Source organism: Enhydra lutris, unplaced genomic scaffold (assembly GCF_002288905.1).
Source record: "Enhydra lutris kenyoni isolate GAN:26980312 unplaced genomic scaffold, ASM228890v2 scaffoldscaffold9, whole genome shotgun sequence".
In the NCBI taxonomy this organism is placed as follows: Eukaryota; Metazoa; Chordata; class Mammalia; order Carnivora; family Mustelidae; genus Enhydra; species Enhydra lutris.
Window position 1 is genome coordinate 51,055,362 of NW_019154093.1, and position 24,833 is coordinate 51,080,194.

Genomic DNA, 24,833 nt, shown 5'->3' on the forward strand with positions numbered 1-24,833 from the left:
CCTACTCTCCTCCTTTCTCATATTAATCCTAGCTTCTATGGCATTACCCAAACATTTCATGCTTACTATTGACTGGGAATCTTGGAATTGTATGTTTCCATTGCTTGGACAGCTTTTCTCCTAGATAACCAGCTTTACTCATATGAACAGTTCTTCCCTCGAATAACTGCAAAGTTTACCCACTTTCAAATCTTTGCTTAATGTAACTTTTTCAATGACGGCAACTCTAACAATCCTATTTTAAAGGTGCAACCTCTGATCTTCCTTTATCCTATTCTATTTTCTCCCTACCGTGTGTTACTTTTTAGCTCGCCACACTATTTGTGTGCTCATTTCAGGTCTTCTTCCAGTAAGACATAAACTTTATACAGCAAAGGCTGCTTTGTTTCAGTATTTTGAGGGCTTGACACATAGTAGACGCTCAATAAAGGATTCTACAAACTCATCATTTCAGTATTCAGACAGCAGGGGAAACCCCCCTAAACTTTTCTCAAAGCTAAATTTCGCCACTTTTTTTTTTTTTTTTTTTTTTTAAGATTTTTATATATTAAGAGACAGAACGAGAGAGAATGATCAGGGGGAGGAACAGAGGTGGAATGCGACTCCCCGTTAAGCGGGGACTTAATGAGGGGCTCAATTCCAGAATTCAGGGATCATGACCTGAGCTGAAGGCGGACGATTAACCACTTAACCAAAGGAGCCACTCACGCGCCCCTAAATTTTGCCACCTTCTTAAATGGCTAAAAATCACAAAGTACTCCACCTTTCTCTTTAAGAACTTTTTGACCCCGGAAGTAAAAGTTTAAGTGAGGGAGTCACGGGGTACAGCTGTTTCCGTTTCCGTACAGACGCCTGGAAGCAAACATCATGGCGAAGACCGGGGATAACAGCGGCGGCCGAGGAAAAAAAGGCCTGAAACGGAAGGCGGCCGCCGAAGAACCCCAGGAGGCTGCAGTCGCTGAGGATGGAGCGACCGAAAGCGGGGTCCAACCCCCGAAAACGACCGCCTTCCCCCCAGGCTTCAGCATTTCGGAAATTAAGAACAAACAACGGCGACATTTAATGTTCACGCGGTGGAAACAGCAGCAACGTAAGGTAGGACGGGGCGGAGGCGGCCGGGCGCATGCGCCGCATCATTCACGCGCGCGCGTGATGGTGGGGCGGGGAATAGCACTTGCGTGGTCGCGCTTTCCTGGCGTGCGGGAGGAGATAATTTGGAGGAGTGAGGCGGAAGTTCTTGTGTCCTGGTCCTCTCGCACTGCTTTGGGGATATTCTCTAGATTTCAGCTTTTTGTTTGAGCGTCAAGGATTCTCTTCCTTTTCAGCCCGTCTAGGTTCTCCCTCTGAGAATGAAACCAGGATGTCCCGCTCTCGTAGAAGTGAAAATACCCCTCCAGACGTGGAACGCGAAATTCTCCCATCTCTATGTTTAGCCCAGTCCGCCTAAATTTGGCTGATTCCTAGAATCCGTAGAACGGGCACTACGTAAACCCAAAGTGATGCTTCTCTGATTCCTGTACTCTTACCGAAATTATTTATGCAAAGTTTCTAGTAGTGGTATTTGTAGCGTTGTCTTCATACTGTTATAGGGATAAATATGAAGAGATAAATAAAACTCAAGGTCACAGTACTTATCTGTGGTTAAATTGCGATTGGAAGCAAGCATCTGTTTATCTTTGTACGTGGTAAAAGTTCACACACATAATATTCTTTTCACTTGCTTGGCTCCTCTTACTAGATACTGGATTTTTTGAGGCCGTGGATTGTGCCTTACTCATTATAAGCGCCAGAGTGCTATTGGAATATATACTCTAACTCACTCTAGGAGAGCGGGTTTGCCGGAAGGGTCTCCGAGAAGTCTTCTTGACACTGTAATCTGAAACTTGAGAGGTGGAGGGTAGATAGGCACTGGGGGATGGGAGGGGTGAGTACTTTCTGTTGTGTATTAAGCATTCTATTCAGAAATCTCGGGAAGGTACAGATTTACAGTAATTACAGGTGTAACTCACCCTGCAAGTTCTTAATAATTTTGAAAGCATATTTTGATTGTAAGATTTATGGGTAACAAATGGTGGTTTATTGGAAGCAATCTGAAAATCTCCCATTCTCATTTATTTTTAGTACTTTCCAAAAGAAGTAAGCAGCATACCCATGGTTTTCTTTAGAACACAGCTTACTAGGAATGCAAAATGAAATAAGAAAAACTTAACTTTTTTAAGCATACATTTTACATTTTTACTTAAGTCGAGACTTTATAGTTAAAGATAAAGCTAGTAAAACTTTAAATATTTGAGCTTGCCAATTTAGATCTTTTTGAAAGAGCAAGATATTTATGTTTTATTGATTGGCCAGCTTATTTGGTTTACAATAATTTAGGTATGAAAATATGTGTTAGGATGTTTAATATATTACAAAGATTTCTCAGTTTAAGTATTCATAGCATTAGTAATGTATAGTTCAGTATGTGTTTGTGATGTAACTGGTGGTTTCTCAATATTGTTCTTGTCTTTAAACTTTTTAGGAAAAGTTGGCAATTAAGAAAAAACTTAAGAAAGAGAGAGAAGCTCTTGGTGATAAGGTAAATCTTTAGCCAGCTGTTTTCTGTCTTATGTTGAGGAATGCTCTCTGATATTTATATTGTATCACTTTCTTTTAAACTTATTATAAAATATTACCAGTGTATAAAAGATGTGAAAATAAAATAACAAACCCCTTTCTGTTCTCTACCCAGCTTAGAAACAGTGCATTGGCAAATAATATTCAAAGTCTTTTGTATGCTTTTTCCTGATTGCTTTCCCCTCTAAAGATAACCACTTATGAAATTGCCGTGTTCCCGTGCACTTCTTTTTTTGTGTCCTAAATGACGAAAACAATGGTGGTGTTTTGCATTTTTTTCAAAATTTCACGTAAATGGTATGTCTGCTTCAGTGTGCTTATTTTACTTAATTTTATGTGTTTGAGAGACAGAGACTCATCCTCCTGACTCTGGGAATGGGGAAGCTTCCCAGTCTAGTACTTGCCAGACTTGCCAGTATTAGACTGTTTTGATGTGCAGAATCCTATCAGGCAACATTAGTCTCAACTCTTAGTACTCAGTTAATAACAGCAAATATGCTGATCACCATTTGGAAATTTCACCATTCTTGTTTCTTTGACTGAAAGATGACTTCCTAGAACTGCCTCCTTTAAAAAAAAATTTTAAAACTCTATATTTGTTTCATAGAATAATAAATAAAATCCCAAATAGTTTATCAGTTCATACTTCTTCATATCTCTGCTAGCATACATATGTTTCAAATTTATTTTAGTCAGTGTGTGCTTACAGTTCTCTGTTCCTGCTCCTTAGCTTTTCATTTACAAATTTTTTGGTCTAAGCTGAGTGTGCATGTTGCCATTTCTGACAATAAGTATTCCATTATGTTGAAGTGTCGTAGTCATTAACTTTTTGTATGATATTTGCCCTATTTGCTGTTCATTTCCACTAATAATAGTGCTGCTGCATATTTTTTATATAAATTGCTCCTCCCTTTCATTCCTTACTGTAAATGCCTCAAACTTTCTATTTCAGTAGATAGACTTGTAGCTTTGTTACTTATATCTGTGTAGCTTTCTGGAAGTACTGGAATAAAGCTGCATATAGATATACCTTTGTACAGCCGACTCCCGAACAACATGGCGGTTGGGTTCCAGACAGACCATCTCTACTCCTGCACAGTTAAAAGTCCTAAAAACTTAACTGCTAGTACCCTGCTATTGATCTGAAGTCTTACTGAGTAAATAATCAGTTAACACATATTTTATATGTTATATGCATTATATACTGTATGCTTACTGTAAAATAAGCTAGAGAAAATGTTACTCAGAAAATGCTAAGAGAAAAAAAAAAAAAGAAAATGCTAAGAGAAAATACATTTATAGTCTTGTACTGTAAAAAATTCACGTGTAAGTGGGCCTGCACAGTTCAAATCCATGTTGGTTAAGGTTGAACTGTAATTTTTCTTATTCTGTTTAATACTCTTCTTAGTGGATAATTATTTTAATTCCAGTTTCTTCTTTCAGGTACTTTTGCATGGTATTAAGTCATTTCATTCAGTTAGCATTTCTTCTAGGATGTTTATATCTCTGCTCAGAGTTACCTCTTACTCAGTATTATTGGGATGAATGAGGAACAGATTTGGTTTTTGGATTATTTGGAAATTTCTGTTATTCTTCCCCAATCAGACTGCAAAATTAGTAATGTAAATTGCTTCTAAAAACTTAATCTTTTTTCTCTTATTTAGGCTCCACCAAAGCCTGTACCAAAGACCATTGACAACCAGAGAGTATATGATGAAACTGTAGTAGACCCTAATGATGAAGAGGTAATGTTATAAGTCTTAAATAAATTTAGATGGCCACAGTTGATAAATCATTTGTTCACATATTGAAACTTAAAAGTACTGGCTGGTGAAATTGTATAATGGACTGATTCAGCTATAGTGTTGGCATATTATTTGCTATAGATTATGTCATAATTGAATTTCTCAAATGTTCTAAAAAAGGCAGAAAATAGAAATATATTTCTATTCTCTAGAAATGTATGATATTTTATGCCTAGGTAAACTTTTGTCATTTAGTATCTTATGTAGTACTTCTGTTTTTAATATCATTCGAAAAGCATTACTCATACTATAGATTTTTGTAGTATTAGACATTTTGATATAAGGATAACATTTGGTGATATTTTCTGTGTCCTCGTAAAACTCTTGAGTTTCAAGATTATCATCCACTTGTCACTTTTCACATTTTCCCTTTGTTTGGTGACAGTACAGCGAGAGAATCAAGGTTTTTAAACTTTTTTTTTTTTTTTGGTATAGCAGATTTGATTTTGGTTATATTTGCTCTCAAATAGTACTGTTTTTGACATTCCTTAACATTTCTAGATATAGTCATTCGTTCAGTCAGTCTGTCAGTCTTTTAGCAAATGTTTATTGATTGTCTGCTGTGTATTGGGATCTGTTTTAGGGACTTGGATTCCACCAGTGGACCAAACACTCTGCCATATATACACACAAAATATCAGCCCACCCAGAACTTGTATTCTAGGGAGAGAGATAAACAGTGAACATAATAAAATAAATTATGTGTTAGCAGGTGATAGATTACTACAGTTAAAAACTAGGGTGAAAGGGGCACCTGGGTGGCTCAGTGGGTCAGGGCCTCTGCTTTTGGCTCGGGTTGTGGTCCCAGGGTCCTGGGACTAAGCCCCGCATCGGGCTCTCTGCTCAGCGGAGAGCCTGCTTCCCTCTCTCTCTCTCTGCCTGTTTCTCTGCCTACTTGTGATCTCTGTCTGTCAAGTAAATAAATAAAATCTTTAAAAAAAAATAAAAACTAGGGTGAAAGAGGGGTGCCTGGGTGGCTCAGTTAGCTAAGCATCCAACTTGATTTCAGCTCAGGTCATCATGTCAAGGTTGTGAGATTGCACCCCAGGTCAGACTCTGTGGTTAGCAGGGAGTTTGCTTGAGATTTTCTCTCTCCCTCTCTTTCCACATGTGCGTGCTCTCTCTCTTCCTCTAAAATAAATAAATCCTAAAAAGAATCTGGATAAAGTAGATTGAGGACTATCTGAAGTAGAGAGACTTTGCAATTTTGTATGTATAGGAGTATGTGTGAATGTGTGTGTGTACGATTTATTTAGTTTGACATAATTTCAGACTTAATAGAAAAGTGGGAATTCATGTATGCCCGTCACCTAGATTTCCTAAATCTTAAATTGTACCACACATGCTTTTCTTCTGTATTCTCTGAAATGTTTGAGAATAAATGGTAGACATAAAGCCTGTTTACTCCTACATAATCTAGTGGATTTTACTTGTAAACGAGTGTGTTTTTCTTAATAAGCACAGGGTATAGTTATCAAAATCACAGAATTAACATCGATTATTATCTAGTCTAGACAGCTTATTCAGATGTCTACAGTTGTCCAAATGGCATCATTTTTAGCAAAAGATAAATTCCAGCTCATGGATTCAATTCTATTATGACTTTAACCTCCCTTAATTTGGAACAGGTCCTCGGACTTTCTTTGTTTTTAATGACATTGACATTTTTGAAGAGTACAATCCAGGTATTTTTTATGGAATGTCACTTAATATGAGTTTCATATTTGCTCATGATTACGTTCGGTTTATATATTTTTGACAGATATATGTCAGATATGATCATATATTCTTTTTGATGCTCTTATTAAGAGTCATATATTATTGATTTTCCCATTATAGCTTCTGTTTTTCCCTTTGTAATAAGTATTTGGGAGGGGGTATGCTTTGAGATTATGTAAATGTGTACTATTCAAACTTTCACTCAAGATTTTGCAATTACAAATAATTTTTTCCAGTCTTATGGGTGATTGTATCTCAGTGTAGTTTTAATTTTTTGTTGACTTGTTGTGAATGAGGTTGAACATCTTTTTATGCTTTTTTTCTTTTTAATCAATTGTTCATATCTAGTGGCCATCTTTTTGTTGATTAGGGTTGCAGTTCCATATAATGATTGTCAGGGTAGGCTTCATTGAGAAGATGACCTTTTAGCAAAGACTTGAAGGATATAGAGAAATCAGCTATTTTTGGATGTAAAGAAATTGGCCTCCTTGCAGTTCTGCCCCACTTGGTTTCTAAGGAATGACCAGTGTAAAAACTAGTGCATAAACAGTGCAAAAGTTCTAAGGCAGGAGGAGCATGCTTAGTATGTTTTTGAAGAACAGCAAGGAAACCAGTATGCTGAAATTAAGTGAGCAAGAGAGAGGGTTATAGAAGAAGGGCCAGTATTGGGAAGAGCAGAGACCAGAGCAGTGGTTTGGTTGACCATTGTGAGGACATAGGCATTTTATACTTAGTGCAATGAACCATTGGATGTTTTGAACAGAGGGATGATATCACACTTAATTTTTTTTTTCTTTTCAGTGTAACAGTATTCATTGTTTTTGCACCACACCCAGTGCTCCATGCAATCCATGCCCTTTCTAATACCCACCACCTGGTTCCCCCAACCTCCCACCTCCTGACCCTTCAAAACCCTCAGATCGTTTTTCAGAGTCCATAGTCTCTCATGGTTCACCTCCCCTTCCAATTTCCCTCGATCATACTTAATTTTTAATAGTAATTGGTTGCTATACTGAGAATGTAATTTAGAGAGGGGAAATAGATACTTAGGAAGCTACTGAAGTAATCCAAGATTATGATGATGATTTGGGCTATAGTGGTTACAGTGGGTGTTGAGAATCAGTCTGATTCTAAGGTTTGGGTTTTTTCCCCCAGGTATATTTTGAAATTAGAGCCAGTAGAATTTCTTGATAGATAGGAAGTGGGATGTGAGAAAAAGAGGATTCAAAGGCGGTATTGAGGTTTTTAGCCTGAGTAATTAATTAGAAGGATTGAAGGATGGGATTGTCATTGACATGATATGAAGGGATCTTGACTGGAGATAAATTGGAATTCACAGGTGTTTAGAGGCTACATATATAATTATATTTATATTTTGGATACTAATGTTTTATATATAAGTATCTTCCAATTTGTGGATGCTCTTTTTACTTTTTCTGTGCTTTTTTCGCATTTATGTGCTTAATCATCAGGAATAGATTTCTTTGTTTGGCATGAGAAATTAAACCAATTTTTCTTTCTTCCCCTGCCCCCACCATATGTAACCAGTTTCCCCAGCACCATTTTTCCAGTAGTACAACCTTTCCCACAGTGGATTATAATGCTGTGTCATAAATCAAGTATCCATATATACTTGGCCTTTTTCTGAGCAATTGGTCAGCTTGTTGCTTTATCACTTACTTATTTTCTAATTTATTTATTTTCATGCTAAGTTTTGATATCTGTTAGAGCAGAATGCCCCTCTCCAACCCCATCCTCTAATCTCTCTTCAGGAATATTCACTTTGTGAACCTTTGGTCTGCCATATAAAATTATAAATCGTGTTAAAGTAGATAACTTAGGGGTTCTATTTATATGTTGTTTTTTTTAGGTAGGTCTTCTGTACAAAAAATGCATTTCAGTGATTTTCTTCATGCAAGTTTTATACATAAGTCTTGTTAGAGCTATTGCTGGATATTTTGTGTTTTTTATTAGTGTAAATCACATTTCTGAAAATTATTTTATTTGCTGATTTATAAAAATCCATTGATTTTTGGATTGTGATCTTCTAAACATTATGCCTAAATTTGTTTCTAATAATTTGTTTAAATATTTTTTTCATTTCATGCTTAGCTAATCATTTCTGCAAATAACTTTCAGTCCATTGATCATTTCTTTTGTGCTGACTAGAACCTCCAGCATGTCAAATACATAGAAATAGCAATAGTGTTACCTTTGCCATGTTCCTAATTTTAAAGAGAATGCTTCTAACATGTATCATTAATGTTTGTGTCTTTAATGGTAGATTCTTCTTATAAGTTAAGGAAAATCCATTCATTTTCTTGCTGGCAGGGTTGTTTGTTTTATCATGAACGAATGTAAAATGTTACAGGTGCTTTTTCTGCAAATGTTGAGATAATTATGTACTTTTTCTCTGCAAATATTGAGATGAATGCAAGTTTTCTCCTTTATTGTGTGGATGTAGGAAATGAAATAGATTTTCTAATGTTAAATCTCTTTTGCATTCTTGGAATAAATTCAACTTAATTAAGATATTTTATCTTTTTCACATTGTTTTGGTTTGTCAGTACTCTGTTTAGAATATGTATATCTGTTTGTATAAGGAAGACTGCAGTAATGCTCCTTTCCATTCCTAATATTATTTATTTGGGCTTTTTACCAGAGATAATATCTATTTTGTTAACTCTTTCAAAGTACTTCTCTGATCATCTTTATTTTGAAACTTTGTTTTCTAATTTATTTATATCTCACCTCATCATTTATTTCTTGTTACTCTCTTGAATTTATTCTTTTTATTTGATTAACTTGTTTTTCATCTTCCTTTCTATAATGAGCAGTTAAGTCCACAAAATTTCCTCTAAGTACCACTTTTGGTACATCCCTCAAGTTTTAAGATGTGTTTCCTTTCTTATTGTTGAAATCTAAGTATCTCTTATAATGAAAGATTTATTGATTCCTTCTTGTAATTTCATCAGGGTTTGGTTTGGTTTGGTTTTTGCTTGATGTGTTTTATTTCATTAGTTTTGTCCCCTGATCCTTATTCTTTCTTTTCTTCTACTTACATAAGGTTTCATTTATTCTTTTTCTAGTTTCTTTTTTTTTTTTTTTTAAGATTTTATTTATTTATTTGACAGACAGATCACAAGTAGGCAGAGAGGCAAGCAGAGAGAGGGGGGAGGCAGGGTCCCCACTGAGCAGAGAGCCCCATGTGAGGCTCCATCCCAGGACCCCGGGATCGTGACCTGAGCCGAAGGCAGAGGCTTTAATTCACTGAGCCACCCAGGTGCCCCCTTTTTCTAGTTTCTTAAAATGGAAGCTTATGTTACTAATTTTATACTTTTCTTTCTTTTTAATATAATCACATAAAGCTATAGTTTTCCTCCTAAGCACTGGGTTAGCCATAGCCCATACATTTTGATATGTTTGTTGTGTTTTCATTTTCATTCTGTTCAAGATATTTTCTGATTTCTCTTGTGATTTCTTCTTTGGTTCATCAATTTCAAGAAGTGTGTTGTTCAGTTTCTAAATACTTGAGGATTTCGCAGGTATATTTCTGCTGTTGATTTCTAACTTAATTTTACTGTGGTTCTGGAACATAATCTATTTATTTTTAGTCCTTTTCAAGTAAAGAAACTATTCTGTGTTCTAGCGCAAGATCTATTTTGAAGAATGTTGTGTGTTCCTTTGGAAAACATGTATATTTTGCTGTTTCGAAGTGGATTGTTAAGAGAGTTGTTTTAAGTTGGTTGATTGTGTTGTTCCTATTTTCTGTGTACTTGCTGAATTTCTAATTCTATCAGTTACTGAGAGGATATTGAAATCTCTAATTATAATTTTTGAGTTATTCATTTCTTCCATTCCTTTCAGTTTACTTCATGTCTTTGGGGGTTCTTTTGTTAGGTACATACCTATTTTTAAATTTTTTTTGTTTTTACTTTCCTTCAGGTATGAGTCCATTTGTAATTATTATATCTTCGTAGTGTATTGATTTATAATCCAGCATATCTCTTGTTGTCCCTTCCCTTAAATTGTTCATTGCAACATTTCTTTACTTAGTGTCTATTTTATCTCATTTCACATAGTCACCTAAACTCTCTTATGGTTACTGTTCCTTTTTTGTGCTTTTGCTTTTAATGAGTTTATATCTTTGAATTTAAAATGTCACAGACAGTGTATGGTTGGATATTGCTCTTTTATTCAGTCTAACAATTAGCATTTAATGTTCATTATTGATGTGTTATATTTACATCTGCCATTTTGTCTTTTTTAATATATTTTATGTATTTTTATTGTTTCTCCTTGACTGCTTTCTTTTATATTAAAAAATATTTTTTAGTATGCTATTTTAATTCCTTTTAATCTTTTGAGTTATACGTTTAGGATTCTTTTAGCAGTTTCTCTAGGAATTACAGCATAACGTCTTCAATTTATCACAATCTACTTCAAGTAAATACAGACATGATGCTGATAAGTATAACAGGTTACACCAGTATAGCTTGAAAGTTTACACACACACACACAAAAGGTCTTTTATGGTTACCTTTGTATTTACCATTTATAGTGCTCTTCTTTTCCTTGGATCTGAGTTACCATCTGGTGTCATTTTCTTTGAGCTTGTAGAATCTCATGTTTTTGTTTTTATAATAGATCTAATAGCTAACTATCTCATTTTTGTTTATTTGAAAATATGCTTATTTTGCCTTCAGTTTTGAAAGAATTTTGCAAATTAAGGAATTCTTGGTTGACTTTTTTCTCTTTTAGTATTTGGAACATACACTATTATATTTTGACCTTCATAATTTCTGATGAGAAATCAGCCATTTAATAGTTGCTCCCTTGCATATGATTTTTCTTTTTTCTTTCAAAATGTTCTGTTTTTGGCTCCTAGTTGTTTGACATTGATGTGTTTATGTTACTGTTCTTTTTGTCCTGTTGGGGTTTGTTGAACTTATAGCCATATGTTGGAATTTTTCACCCATTATTTCTTCAAATTCTTTTTTCTACCTTCTCTTTCCTTCAAAGACTTCCATTTCTTTTCTTTTTTTTTTTTTTTTTTTTTTTTTTAAGATCTTGTATTTATTTATTTGAAAGAGAGAGAAGGAGCAGGGAGAGAGAGAGAAGCAGACTCCCCGCTGAGCAGGGAGCCTGGCATGGGCTTGGTCATGACCTGAGCCAAAAGTAGACAACTTAATGGATTGAGCCACCCATGCACCCCAAAGACTTCCTTTTCACACTATTAAAATGGTTAACATAGTCCTATAGTTTTCTGTAGTTTTGTTCCTTTTTTAATGATTGTTTTCTCTGTTTTTCAGATTGGGTATTTATTAATCTAATTTCAAATTCATTGATCTTTTGCCATCTTAGATCTACATTAAGCCCCTCTTTTCTTTTAATTTCTTGAATATATTTATTATGGCTGCTTTGAAATTTTCACTAAATTCAACATCTAGACCTGCTCAGATACAGTTTTTATTGGTTGCTTTTTTCCTGATTATTAGTCATACTAAGTACCTAATTTTTTGGCTGAAAGCTGGACACTTTGGACTGTTTTATTTTTTGAGTTATTGATTTTTTTTTTGTTCTAGTAACTTGCCTGGATTTAAACTGTGTAATGACTCTATCCTCCCCATCTCTCTATCTGTGTAATGACTCAATGCAAAATGAACAAATCTTTTAGAATTCCTATTAAAAAAAAGAAAAAGAAAAAGAGAGTCCAGTTGAGAAAGGCTTTACGGGATATACATTTTTGACAAGAGTACTCTGGAGAAGGAAACCCTAATACAGGGTTATATATATTTTTTGTTACATCGAGAGTTATAAATCATCATGACGGAAGACATTCAGAAAATTACAAATTTGATCTTATGGTTTCAGTGTGTGCAAGGTTGAAGGCTTTGGAGGTATGGAAATGGAACTTAGGGAGAATTTTACTCATCTTTAGTTTAAAATGTTCCTTTAGAAAGGTATTTGTTAACAAAGCAAATACAGGGCGCCTGGGTGGCTCAGTGGGTTAAAGCCTCTGCCTTGGGCTCAGGTCATGATCTCAGGGTCCTGGGATCAAGTACCACATCGGGCTCTCTGCTCAGCAGGGAGCCTGCTTCCCCATCTTTCTCTGCCTGCCTCTCTACCTACTTGTGATCTCTTTCTCTGTCAAATAAATAAATAAAATCCTAAAAAAAAAAAAAAAAAAAAAAAAAGCAAATATATAGTGTGTGTTGGGAGCATAGAGCCCATGCTTTGAAGTTTAGTGAAGTCATTCTGACCTTGGTAAAAGTTTGGCTTCCTTGGGAGCCTAGGAGCAGGGCCCATAAACATTAAAAGTTGAATTTCCTTTATCAGCACTGTATGTCTCTACTTGTCTTTTTTTGTTTTTGTTTTTGTTTTATTGTTTTTAACCTGCCTCCCTAGAGATTGTCCCTGTGTTTGTGTGGCTTAATGGTAAGCCTGCGCTTTGGGTGGATACTGTGTTGAGATACCTTGAGCTTCCAAACTTCTGTCAACTGAGCTGAGTGTGGATTGAGGATTGCATTCAAAGTTGGGGCCAATTCTCAAGTCTCCCTGGCCTTTCATGTGAATTGGTTTCTTAGAACTCTCCCATGTGTATGTAGTTTAGCTGTCAGACAGGGATTTGTGGAGATTATTTCAGCCCCTCTGTGGCTCTTTCACTTCCTTAGTTCTGCATTTCTGACTGGTCCACATCTCCCCTGACCTGGCCCAGTAACCTTGGACTAACAAAGCAAGGGTTTTCAGACCCACCTATCCCCAATCTAGTCCACCACCCTTAGATTCAAGATTGCTGGTTCTTGCCTACCATCAAACCTCAAGTTAATAAAGTTAGTATTTTCTCAGCCATGTTGATGGAAGAAATGGAATAGTTCTTAGCAAGATTCCTGATGTCCTTGCCCATAGCCCTAGCCATTTTTCAAGAATGAATATGGCTCAGGGCACCTGAGTGGTTCATTTGGTTAAACACCTCACTCTTGATTTCAGCTCAAGTCATGATCTCAGGGTCATGATATCAAGTCCTGCATTGGGGTCTGCTTTCAGCAGGGAGTTTGTTTGAGATTGTCTCCCTCTTCTTCTGCCCCTCCCCCTGCTTACACACTCTCTCAAGTAAATAAATAAATTTTAAAAGAATAAACACAGCTCAGTTTGTGTCTTGAAATTGTTTTTTGACAATTTTTTCCAGTTTTATACTTGTATTCTGCAGATAGAAAATCATTCAGCCTGTTCATGTTGCCATTAATATAAATCCCTCTTGGCTTTCTTTAAATCCCCTATCAGTCAGGAAGATAGTCCGTGCCATAGAATCCTGCTAGAGCTACTTTTAAAATTTTGGCCTAGTAGTAGAGTATGTTTGATATAAAATTATATTTTTTTCAGGGGCGCCTGGGTGGTTCAGTCATTAAGCATCTGCCTTTGGCTCAGATCATGATCCCAGGGTCCTAGGATCGAGCCCCGCATTGGACTCTTTGCTCAGCAAGAAGCCTGCTTCTCCCTCTGCCATTCCCCCTGCTTGTGTTCTCTCGCTCGCTAGGTCTCTTTCTGTCAAATAAATAAAATCTTTTAAAAAATTATATTTTTTTCTGTTCACAGGTTGCTTATGACGAAGCTACAGATGAATTTGCTTCTTACTTCAACAGACAAACTTCTCCCAAGATTCTCATCACAACATCAGATAGACCTCATGGGGTAAGCATATCAATCAGTATAGTTATTGAATTCTTAATTCCCACATAGACTATTTAAAAGAACTCCTTTCAGAAGATATGAGTTAAATTATTAGTAATTTCAATAGATAATACCTATGAATAAGCTAAATAAAATTATCCATTTCTAAGCATGATTGTTCAGGGTAGAGTTTACCGGCCTTAGCACTATTAGCATTCTGGGCTGCATAATTTGTTATTATGGGGGTTCATTCATTATAGAATGTTTAGCAGCATGCCTGGCCTCTGTGCACTAGATACCACTACCAGCCATCCCCACCACTACCACCAGTTATAACCTCTTTTGCCAAATGTTCTCCAATGGGGCATAATCACCCCCAGTTGAGAACAGTGCTTTAGGATATCAGCCCTTAATAAAGGATTAAATACTGTTCAGATTTCATTCTTTCCCTACCCTTGCCCTTTATTAATAAGACATATTAATCATTACTTCTTTCCTTATAAATGTATATCACTTAAGACTTTTATTCCCTCTCACCGTCAAAGATTTCTGTTATTTTGTTTTGCAGAGAACAGTACGACTCTGTGAACAGCTCTCCACAGTTATACCAAACTCACATGTTTATTACAGAAGAGGACTGGCTCTGAAAAAAATTATTCCACAGTGCATTTCAAGAGATTTCACAGATCTGATTGTTATTAATGAAGATCGTAAAACACCAAGTATCCTTTTTTGTTTTATTAAAGAAGTTTTCTTGTCTCACCTTCATCCCCTTTTAAAATACATTTGAAAGAATAAGGAAATGTTTTCTATAACTTTAAGAACATACAATTTTTTAAGCTAGAAAATTATGTATCTATCCAAGATTCTATGAAACTAATTTTTTTCTTTTCATTTAGCAAGTATTCATCAAGTAACTGCTACAGGCTGACATTATTTTAATCCTTAGTAAAAGATGGAGAAATAAATAGGAGCTTCAGGGAGTTTGTAATCTAGTAAGAGAAAATAGATAAGTAAACTAACAAAACTATAGCGTGTATAGTTCAGTTAAAGAGAGAAATATAGGATATAGTGCACAGTCTGGTAAAATCTGCCCTGGGGATATCAGGGAGGAGGGACTTGACAGAAAAAGATGCCTAAGCTCAGTTAAGGTGAATATGGGTGAATAAAGTTGAAGAAGAGTGCCCAGTGCAGATATACTATTTGTAAAGGCAGAGGCCTGATGGAGCTGACCCAGTTGGGGATCTGCAGGTAGTCTGATATGGCTAGATTTTATGTTACCAGAGGTGGTGTCACAGGGTTACATTTTTGAGGTAGGTATTTGAGCCCATATTATGTATTTGCTGCTGTTTCAGATGCCAAGAATACTCTATCCTTATTCTGTGAGTCTCAGATCTGAGACAACTATGTGACATGAACCCAAGGTATTTTTTCCTGTTTGGAGATGAGAGAGCACATAAAGATGCCTAGATTTGTTTTCGTTATTGCTACTGTTTTCCTTATTTATCAACTAGTGCCTCTGAGCTCATTAATGTAATTTAATTTTTTAAGGTTTATTTATTAATTTTTAGAGAGCATGTGCATAAAGCAAGCAGGGAGAGGAACAGAGGGAGAGAGTGAATCCTTAAGGAACTGCCTGCCTCCACCCCCCACCCTGAGTGTGGAGCCTGGCACAGGACTCAATCCCAGGATCCTGAAATCAGGACCTGATCCAAAATTAAGAGTTGGCAGCTTAACTAACTGAGCCACCCAGGCTCCCCTGTGAGCTTATTAATTTTGAAGATGATCATGTGCATGGGTCAAGTTATTAAAATTATTAAGGATTCATAAAAGATAGGGACAGGATTTTCCTGTTGCCAGAATAACATTTTTTTTTCAATCAATGAACACTGCTTTTTTTTTTAAATAGTTTAAAAGCTATGTTTTAAAAACCTAATAAATAGCTTTTAGGGCCTTAGTATTTTCAATATAAGTTAAAGACATTATCCACTTATGTGAGTTGCTTTCCAGAGACTAAAATAGACTAAACTAGCTTTCTAATGTGATGTTTTTTGTTGGCCATATTATAGAAATTAGATTATGGGTTAATGTACCCAAAATAACTAAAATCTCTTGAATATTTAACTATTCCAGAAGAGATGTTTTTAATGTAGTTGCTGCCTTCTTAAAACTGTCTCCCAAAATAAAGTGGCAAGGTCTGTGTTCCTCTCTGTTTTTGGCAGTTAAAAAACTATTATCATTTTAAGGCTGCTAGCAGGCATTCATCAGTTCAATACATTGTATCCTTATTTTAGTTTAGGTATTTTATATAGGTACTAAGTTTCACTTAACACTATCTGTTGCCTTTAGGAAGTTTATGTTCTCTTTTCCTTATATATTGTCTTTTTCCCAAAATGTATTAATACCTTCTAGGATAAATTCATATCATTAAGGTACCATCAGTAAAAAGACCAAATTTATATTAAGGAATAACTAGACTAATTAATTCAAGTGTAAGATTATATTTCCTATACACATAAATATATATATGCACACACACATAAGCATGTAATGGGTATCCCTTGATTATAAGTTTTAAGTATGGAATTACGCAGTTTTTAAAAGTCCTAATGAATAGAATTTTTATAAGTATAATCTTGCCTGGATTTTTCTCTTTTTTTTTGAGGTTTTATTTATTATTTGAGAGAGACAGTATCAGATATAGTGAGAGAGAGCACAAGCTGGGACGAGAGGGAGAAACAGGCCTCTGCTGAGCAGGAAGCCTGACATGGGGTTCTATCCCAGGACCCTGGGACCGTGACCTGAGCCAAAGGCAGACACTTAACCGACTGAGCCACCCAGGCGTCCCTGGATGTTGATTTTAATAATTTCAAAGATACTTCATTTTCTTTCCTATTTGATATGTAGTAATGCAGTCGATGGCAAAGTGTTGGAAGAAGCTAGGAAAGCAGACCTCCTAAATTGCTTTTGTGTTCTCTTAAAAGAGAATGGTCTTTAAGACTAATAAGGACATTGGTAAGGGGCATTGGAAGTCCATCTTGGTTAAAAAGATTTAAGGTCTAGAAACTTTGAATAAGGTCACATATCCTGCTTTCAGAGAATATCTGCACAAACTTGTAAATGAGACTTTGCTACTCTGAGCAAGATAATAAGACAGGCAAATGGAAGGAGAGGGAAAGAGGACTGCTAGTTAGTATTTGCCATGATCCAGGAAAAAAAAAATGTAGAATAATTTAAAGGAGAATAATTTGTAGGCACATAATAGAAATGTTAGTGTGATTCCTAGAGGCTTAACATGGGCTTACAAATAGTAAGTCATGATTCCTAATGATGACGCTTGGAGAAAAGTTGAAAGAATTGAGGATATTTGGCCTATAGTAAATTAGAATATGGGGGCATGGTAAGATACTGGAAGGGCTGCTGTAAAAGAATAGTGCCACATGGTGGAAATTTATGGAGATACAAACTTTTGATTTCCTCTACAAAAGAGCTTTGTCAACTGTCTAAACTGTAGTCTAGCGGCTTTGGGTCAGACAGGTGTGATGTTAGATACAGACTTCATTACTTGCTGCTTTTGTAATTTTGTCAAGTTTCTTGGGTACTTGGTTTTCTCATATTTTAAAATAAGAGATAGTACCAAATCTTTAGGGTTCCCGCAAAGATCACATTAAATGTATGTTTCCAAGGCTTAATGCCTGGTTTGTTGTAGGCATTTTAGTAAATGTTAGGGTATGGGGTAAAGCATGGAAGTTTTTTCTGGAGAGACCTACATCCTCTATTTGGTATTTCTAAATAGAAATTTGAGCTAGGTAAGTCTTCATGCTGTACTTTTGGCAACTTGTAAACTGTTTTGCATTCTTGACCTTTGGGAAGGTATTAAAAGTTTCACCTCAGTCTTTATAACAGAATGCCTCCTATGCATTAGGGTTTGTGCACAGGTGTGATCCCACCCTTAAGGTCTGCCACCTAGCTCTGAAATTTGGGCTAATCTGCCTAACCCATCTCAACCCCTTTTCCTTGTTACTGAAATAGGGATAATGACTCCTGTTCTTCATGGTTTATGTTAGGAATTAGCAGTAACATAAGGAAAGCTTTTTGTACAGTGCAGGTACTTAGGAATTGATTATTTTGGATTTTGTAGTTTTCTTTTGACAGAAACAATTCAGTGGGAATGTTTTAGGAAGGATTCAAGTCTTGATTTAGGTTAGAAGAAATTACCGTTACTTTTCTTAGCCCCCTGAGATTTCATGACTTTTTTCAGTGTGCAAATGATCCGGAAATTCTTTTTGGCTATACCTTATGAAATTTGAGAGGTCAGGAAGAATTCAAATATTACTGATAATCTGCTGTATAGTATGCACTAGTATTTATCAGTAAGAAGTCTGTCTTCTAAGAGTTAACAGATTAGTTGGGAAGAAGGTCATTTACATGATTATAACTCAAATAAGTGACAGGTGCTAAAGTTAAGTAACAGTGACAGGTGAGATTTAAAGCTTAATTTTAACTGTATAAAAAGAGGTGGCATTTGAAGTGGGCCTCAACGGTACTGCACTTCTTGATTAAGTTGCTTCAGTCCCAGCATGGCAAGCTCCTTCCCTAGAAGACCAGCACCATGTCTCCTGACCAGAGTTCTGCAGGGCTTCAGTTCTAGTGGAAGTACTGTCAGGTCTCACTTCACAAACAGATCAGAGCACACCTAGTTAAAACTCACCACATTCTGGCCAAGGATCAAATACTGCCCACAGCAGGCAAGGAGAGCCTCTGCAGATAATTGGCCTAAAGGACAGAGCAGCCAAAACACAACAGTAGAGCACACACCAGAGACACTCCCCTAAAGTGCCAGGCCCTGGACCTTATAGGACCTCTACTTCTAAAGCCATTACTATTTGGAGCAGGAAACGTAATGGGTTTTCTAACACAAAAGAAGGCAGAGACTTTGACAAAATGCCAGATGGAGAAATTTATCCCAAATGAAAGAAGATGATAATGTCACGGCCAGAGATCTAAGTGAAACAGATAAGTAACACGTCTGCTAGAGAATTTAAAACAACAGTCAAGGATATTTGTTGGGCTTGAGGAAAAAATGGAAGATTTCAGGAAGGTCCTTACCAGAGATTAAAGAGTCAGAAATGAAAAATGTAATAACCGAGATTGGAAACAGGCCGGATACAATGAACACAAGGCTGGAAGAGGCAGAAGGATGGATAAATGATACAGAAGACACAAAATAATGGGAAATAAGCTGTTATGGAATGGGAAATTAATAAGCTGTTATGGAATGGGAAATAAGAGTTATGGAACATGAGAACAGGTTTAGGGAATTGAGTGACTCCATCAAACATAATAATACCTATAGAGTGCCAGAAGAAGAGAGAGGAAAAAAGGGCAGAAAATTAATTTGAAGAAATAATAGTTGAAAACCTCCCTAATCTGGGGAAGAAAATAGGCATCCACATCCAGGGGGCATAGACAACTCCCATCAAAATCAACAAAAGCAGACCAACACCAAGATACATTGTAATTAAATTTTCAAAATATAGTGATAAAAAAGTCTTAAAAACCAGTAAGACAAAAAAAAGCCCCTAACTTAAAAGGGAAGTCTCAGTGCAGATTTCTCAACAAATTTGGCAAGGCAGAAGGCAGTGGCATGGTATATTTAAAGTGCTGAATGGGAAAAATATTCAACCAATAATGTTCATTCTCTCCAGCAAGGCTATCATTCAGAATAGAAGGAGAGAGAAAGAGTTTCCCAAACAAAAACTTAAAGTAGTTTGTGACCATTAGACCAGTCCTGCAAGAAATATTAAAGGGGACTCTTAGTAGAAAATCTCCAGAAACAGTGACAAAACAAGTAGTAAAATGGCACTAAATATATATCTATTAGGGGCGCCTGGGTGGCTCAGTGGGTTAAATATATATCTATTAGTAGTAAAATGGCACTAAATATATATCTATCTATAAATATAAATATCTATATATCTATATGTATATTAATATATACATACTCTGAATGTAAATGGACTAAATGCTCTAATCAAAAGATACACAGTTTCAGAATGGATAGAGAAATAAGACCCGTCTTTATGCTGGCTACAAGAGACCCATTTTAGACCTAAAGACACCTGCAGATTGAAAGTGAGAGGATGGAGAAACATTTATCAAGCGAATGGATGTCAAAAAAAAAAAAAAAAAAAAAAATGGAAAAGGAAAGAATAAAAAAAAATTAAAAAAAGAAATGAAAAAAAAAAAAAAAAAAAAAAAAAAAAGCTGGAGTAGGAATGCTTATATCAGACTTAAAATTAGACTTTAAACCAAAATATACATGAGATGTAGAAGAGCACTGTATCATAATGAAAGGGGACAGTTGAACAAGATCTAACAATTGTAAATATGCATCCAACATGGGTGCACCTGCATATATAAAACAGTAACATACATAAAGGAACTCATTGGTGAAGTGGGCCTTAGTAGATGAGTTAATTATTGCAGGTATCTGAAATAGCATGAACATTCCCCCTGCTCATGCCGTCTCTCTCTTTCTCAAATAAATCTTAAAAAAACAAAAAAACAACCCAATCCTATGAAAATTTTAGATCATTCCATTTAAAGGGCATGTACATAACATATTACATTAACTGGAATTAGTTCAGTGCTCTAAATTTAATTCTTAGTGTTCTTTTTCCCCCAGCTTCTTTGTTTTTAAGATATTATTTTTAAGCAAATCTCTACACCCAATTTGGGGCTTGAACTCAGAACCCTTAGATCAAGAGATGCATGCTGTAATGACTGAGCCAGCTGGGTGCCCCTCAACTTGTTTTTTTTTGTTGTTGTTTTTTTGTTGTTTTTTTAAGATTTTTTATTTATTTATTTGAGAGAGATGGAGACCACAAGTAGATAGAGAGGCAGGGGAAGCAGGCTCCTCGCTGAGCAGAGAACCCAATGTGGGGCTCGATCCCAGGACCCTGAGATCATGACCTGAGCCGAAGGCAGAGGCTTAACCAACTGAGCCACCCAGGCGCCCTCAGTTTGTTTGAAATAGCATGAACAAAAAATACATAGTAGGATTAATATGTGTGGTGTACAAGAGATTGTCAGTGCCTACCAGTTAGGAAAAATAGGGAGGCATAAAGAGATTAGAAAGGTGGTTTGGGGCCACATGAGAGCTGTACTGATGTCTTTGTTCTCTCGATGAGCAGTAGTGAGAGTAGTATGAAATTAGCTACAGCTGTCAAGACTCAAGGTATATCTAGTTTGTTTTTCACTTAGCATGAGAAACCATGGTATAGATAAAATGAGAGTTGCATTCCATATCTTATTACGTACAAACTTGATTTACAGTCTTGGAAAATGTACTTGGAATGGTGAGAGAGGTCAGACCAATGTTTTAATGTAGGTGGAAATTCTCAAGGACCTCAACTAAGAATAGCAGTAAGGGTAAAGAGGGGGCTATGGAAGTGAGGAATTTATGAGGGTAAAAGCAGTAAATAGGATTTGGTAAGGGAAGGAGGAAGTTGAAGATAACCCATGGGCTAATGGGAGAATGTGTTTTTGCTTTTTTGTTTTTGTTTTTTTTAATGGTTGAATGTTGATGCCTTTATAAAAAGATGGCAACATCTGTTTTGTAAAACTGTGTGCAGATAATTTGGAATAATTTGATTCTGACCTCTTTAAAGGTTCAGTATTTGGAAGAATCAAATTGTGTTATGAAGACTTGAGGGATGTTGTATATAGGTAGCTGCATTTCAGACATTTAGAGCCCTTGGGGTGCTAACCCTACCAATTGAAGTATACTTAATTTATAGTTCAGTGTGTCTGGCAGAGATCTCTGTAGTACATCATCAGTAAATGGTTATTAATTAGTTGATTTTAATTTGTGGCACAGTAATCCCAAGAATAAGAACTTGTCTTTTGAGAAACACTAATAACTTTGATTTCAAGAAGAGGGCTGAGTCTCTAGTCTTCTGGGACAGTATTCAAAGCTGACAGCATATGTTAACCCTGCAAATCTATAAAAAAACCTATAAATGTGTGTACTTGCTTATGTATACAAGTGCGTTTTTAGGGCTATAAGGCCTCTGAACAGGGACGTAAACTTTTTTGTTTGCTGTGCTAAAATTATGCTAGAATCCCATCTTGTCTTACCATTCATGTTAGGGTAGTGGGCATAAGCTCTTTTCACCTAGTTTAGTTGAATACCCAACAAACCCTGTTGAGGGTGATGACTCATTTGTTACATTGTGAAGAGAAAAAGTGGGACTACTATAGCTTAATGTTTTGTTTTTTAAAATTTGGGTTGACTTATGAGGCTTTACTTTTGAGTATGGTAAGGAAACTTGTTAACCCAGAGGCATACACGCATCTACCTCTTCACCTAGCTACAAATTTTAGGAGCCTTTGGACATACAGAGGACCAGTTATTTATACAATTTAAGATTTAAATTAGAGTTCAATGTGTTCTTAGCTTTCTGAACAGATGGATTAATTCTAAGTCACTTGCCAAACGGCCCAACTGCTCATTTTAAAATGAGCAGTGTTCGTTTGCGTAAAGAAATTAAGGTAAGTTTTATTCATTCCTTAATTGGCTTTGATCTGCTTGCTGTATATGCTTAGTCAACTCTAACTTACAGATCGAATTGGCATTTTATAATGGCATTTGTCCTTCTGCTTAAATCAAGTTTTATCTACTGGCAGTTTTCTTACGAGATTGTAATTGAGTTATGGCATACAGGCAGTAGCCTTCATTACTATGAAACAGGTTACTTTCTAGTAGGACTTTTTGGTACAGTCACTGCAAATAATTTTAGATCTGTTTTATTATTTCATGAGATTGATAAGTCATACGTGATAGTTTGTCATCAAGAAAGACACCTTTAAAATTTTTCAGTTTGTCACGTAAATTCTGAAACTTGAACTTGCAGTATCGGGATATAGATTAATTCCTTGTTGTGATTTTTTTTTTTTTTTTTTCATTTTTCCAGAGAAGAGGGAAGGACCCTACAGAACACATACCTGAAATAATTTTGAATAACTTTACAACGAGGCTGGGTCATTCAGTTGGACGTATGTTTGCATCTCTTTTTCCCCACAATCCACAGTTTATTGGAAGGCAGGTTGCCACATTCCACAATCAGCGGGACTATATCTTCTTCAGATTTCATAGGTGAGGAAGGTACTTTAACTCCTTGGACTTTGACTTAAATCATGAAATACATTTCAGTGTAAACATGTTTTCTAACATTGTGACAAATATCATAGATGAGAAATAAATTTTCTTTTGAACTCTTATCACATTGAAGAAATTACATTTGATTCATTCAGACTGTTTTCCCTTAATTCTTTCATTTATCTTTGAAGGTACATATTCAAGAGTGAAAAGAAAGTGGGAATTCAAGAACTTGGACCACGTTTTACCTTAAAATTAAGATCTCTTCAGAAAGGAACCTTTGATTCTAAATATGGAGAATATGAATGGGTCCATAAGGTAATGTGCCTTATTTCAAAAGCCACTTAGATCATTTTGAATGGAATGAGAAGGAAACCACGTACATTATGCTTTGAGTACTTACATCTCAAGTTATGCTTCTGACATCCATAAGTTCAAAAGAGCGAATCTCTGATAGGGTATTTTGGTCTGGTGATGAACCCTGGTTCATTTGAATTATCCTAAAGATCAGTGGTCCTCAAAAGTGGACCCAGCAGCATCACCTAGAATTAGGAAGGCAGATTGTTGGGCCACAGACCTACCAAATCAGCAGCTTAGGGAATGGGGCCCAGCACTCTTTTATAAGCCAGTGTTAGGATTCTTCTCTATGTTTGAAAACTATTGCTATAGACATTTTTTAGAAGTTTGGAGATCATTTAAATCAGAAATGAAAACTTCAATATTTTAAAACCCATCTCTTTCCTGGTAAGCAACAGTTCACTTAGGTATGATTTTTACTTCAAAATTTTATATATATTATACACACACATTAGAATAGCAATTTCTAATACTTTTATTAGACCTAGACAGTTCAGTCTCTGAAATGGACCCAGAAGGTTTTTTTGTGTTGTGTTTGTTTTGTTTTTAGGATTGTTAACCTATAAATTATTTACATTTTTTTTTCCCCTTCTAATTTCAGCCCCGGGAAATGGATACAAGTAGAAGAAAATTCCATTTATGAAATACTGAAGGAATAGTATTGAATTGTGCTAAACAGACCTATCTTGAATTTATGACAGAAGACCCTTTTCAGAATGTCATTTACTGGTTTCATAAACCTTTTCACGTGTGGACAAAATACCAAGTGCCATGAATTACCATTCACTGTAGCAAATACAAATAAAAGTCATTTTGGTGATTTAGAAGTTGCAGCTTAAGTTTCCTAAAAATTCTTATTTGTAGGTAATTTTAAGTTGGAATCAAGATTCAAACTAACTTTCCCATGTGTACTTTCATGGAACATGTGGTCTGGAGAGAAAATAGAATAGTTCTTGGTAGACACTAACCCAGTGATTTTCTATCAGACTAATCTTGGACCTGGCACATAACTTTGTTTCTTGCATGACTACATACTAGGAGGCCAGGTTTGTGGGATGTTTTAATATTTCCTTAAGCCTTTCAGAATGGTAAAAATTTTAAAGCAAAATGGTTTACCAAGGACTTAACAGTTGCAAATTACTGAAGCTAAAGTTTGGTTCTTTTCTTGGTCCTTTGTACCTCATTACATTGTACTATAGTATTCCACTCAAGAAATGTTTGAAACTCTGATGTTTTTCTTAACATCTTCTAATGGCATTCCTATGTCCAGTTTTTACTGTCCTAATTAGGGGAGTAATCTATTAAGAAGTAATTAACTTTTAGGTGTAATGGTAATACACCCTAGAGTTTAGGAATTATTAAAACAAAGTGTATCCTGCAAATAACTCATGAGTAGGAACTAGTATCAACAGCTTCCTCCTGACCTTGAAAGGATAAAAAAAAGTCTTCAACTTCCCTACAGTCTTTCAAATAAATGTATGGCATAAAATTATGTGAGATGA

The 24,833-nt window shown here is 35.7% G+C and overlaps 1 protein-coding gene across 2 annotated transcripts; it reads left to right on the forward strand.

Annotated features, from left to right (window-relative positions):
- The first annotated feature begins 705 nt into the window (after positions 1–705).
- LOC111142999 (ribosome production factor 1 homolog) lies at positions 706–24,164 on the forward strand. Of its 2 annotated transcripts, none has more exons than XR_002640300.1 (9): positions 706–1,095; positions 2,522–2,578; positions 4,281–4,361; positions 13,737–13,832; positions 14,380–14,533; positions 22,285–22,367; positions 22,790–22,980; positions 23,166–23,292; positions 23,933–24,164. XR_002640300.1 is itself a non-coding variant. In XM_022496387.1 (9 exons), exons 1-9 carry the CDS (start codon positions 868–870, stop codon positions 23,972–23,974), a joined length of 1,050 nt encoding a protein of 349 aa, XP_022352095.1. In that variant the 5' UTR covers positions 706–867; the 3' UTR covers positions 23,975–24,164. The 2 variants fall into 2 exon arrangements, 1 of the variants encoding a protein (XP_022352095.1); XM_022496387.1 differs by having other exon boundaries at positions 22,790–22,971.
- The last annotated feature ends 669 nt before the right edge of the window (positions 24,165–24,833 follow it).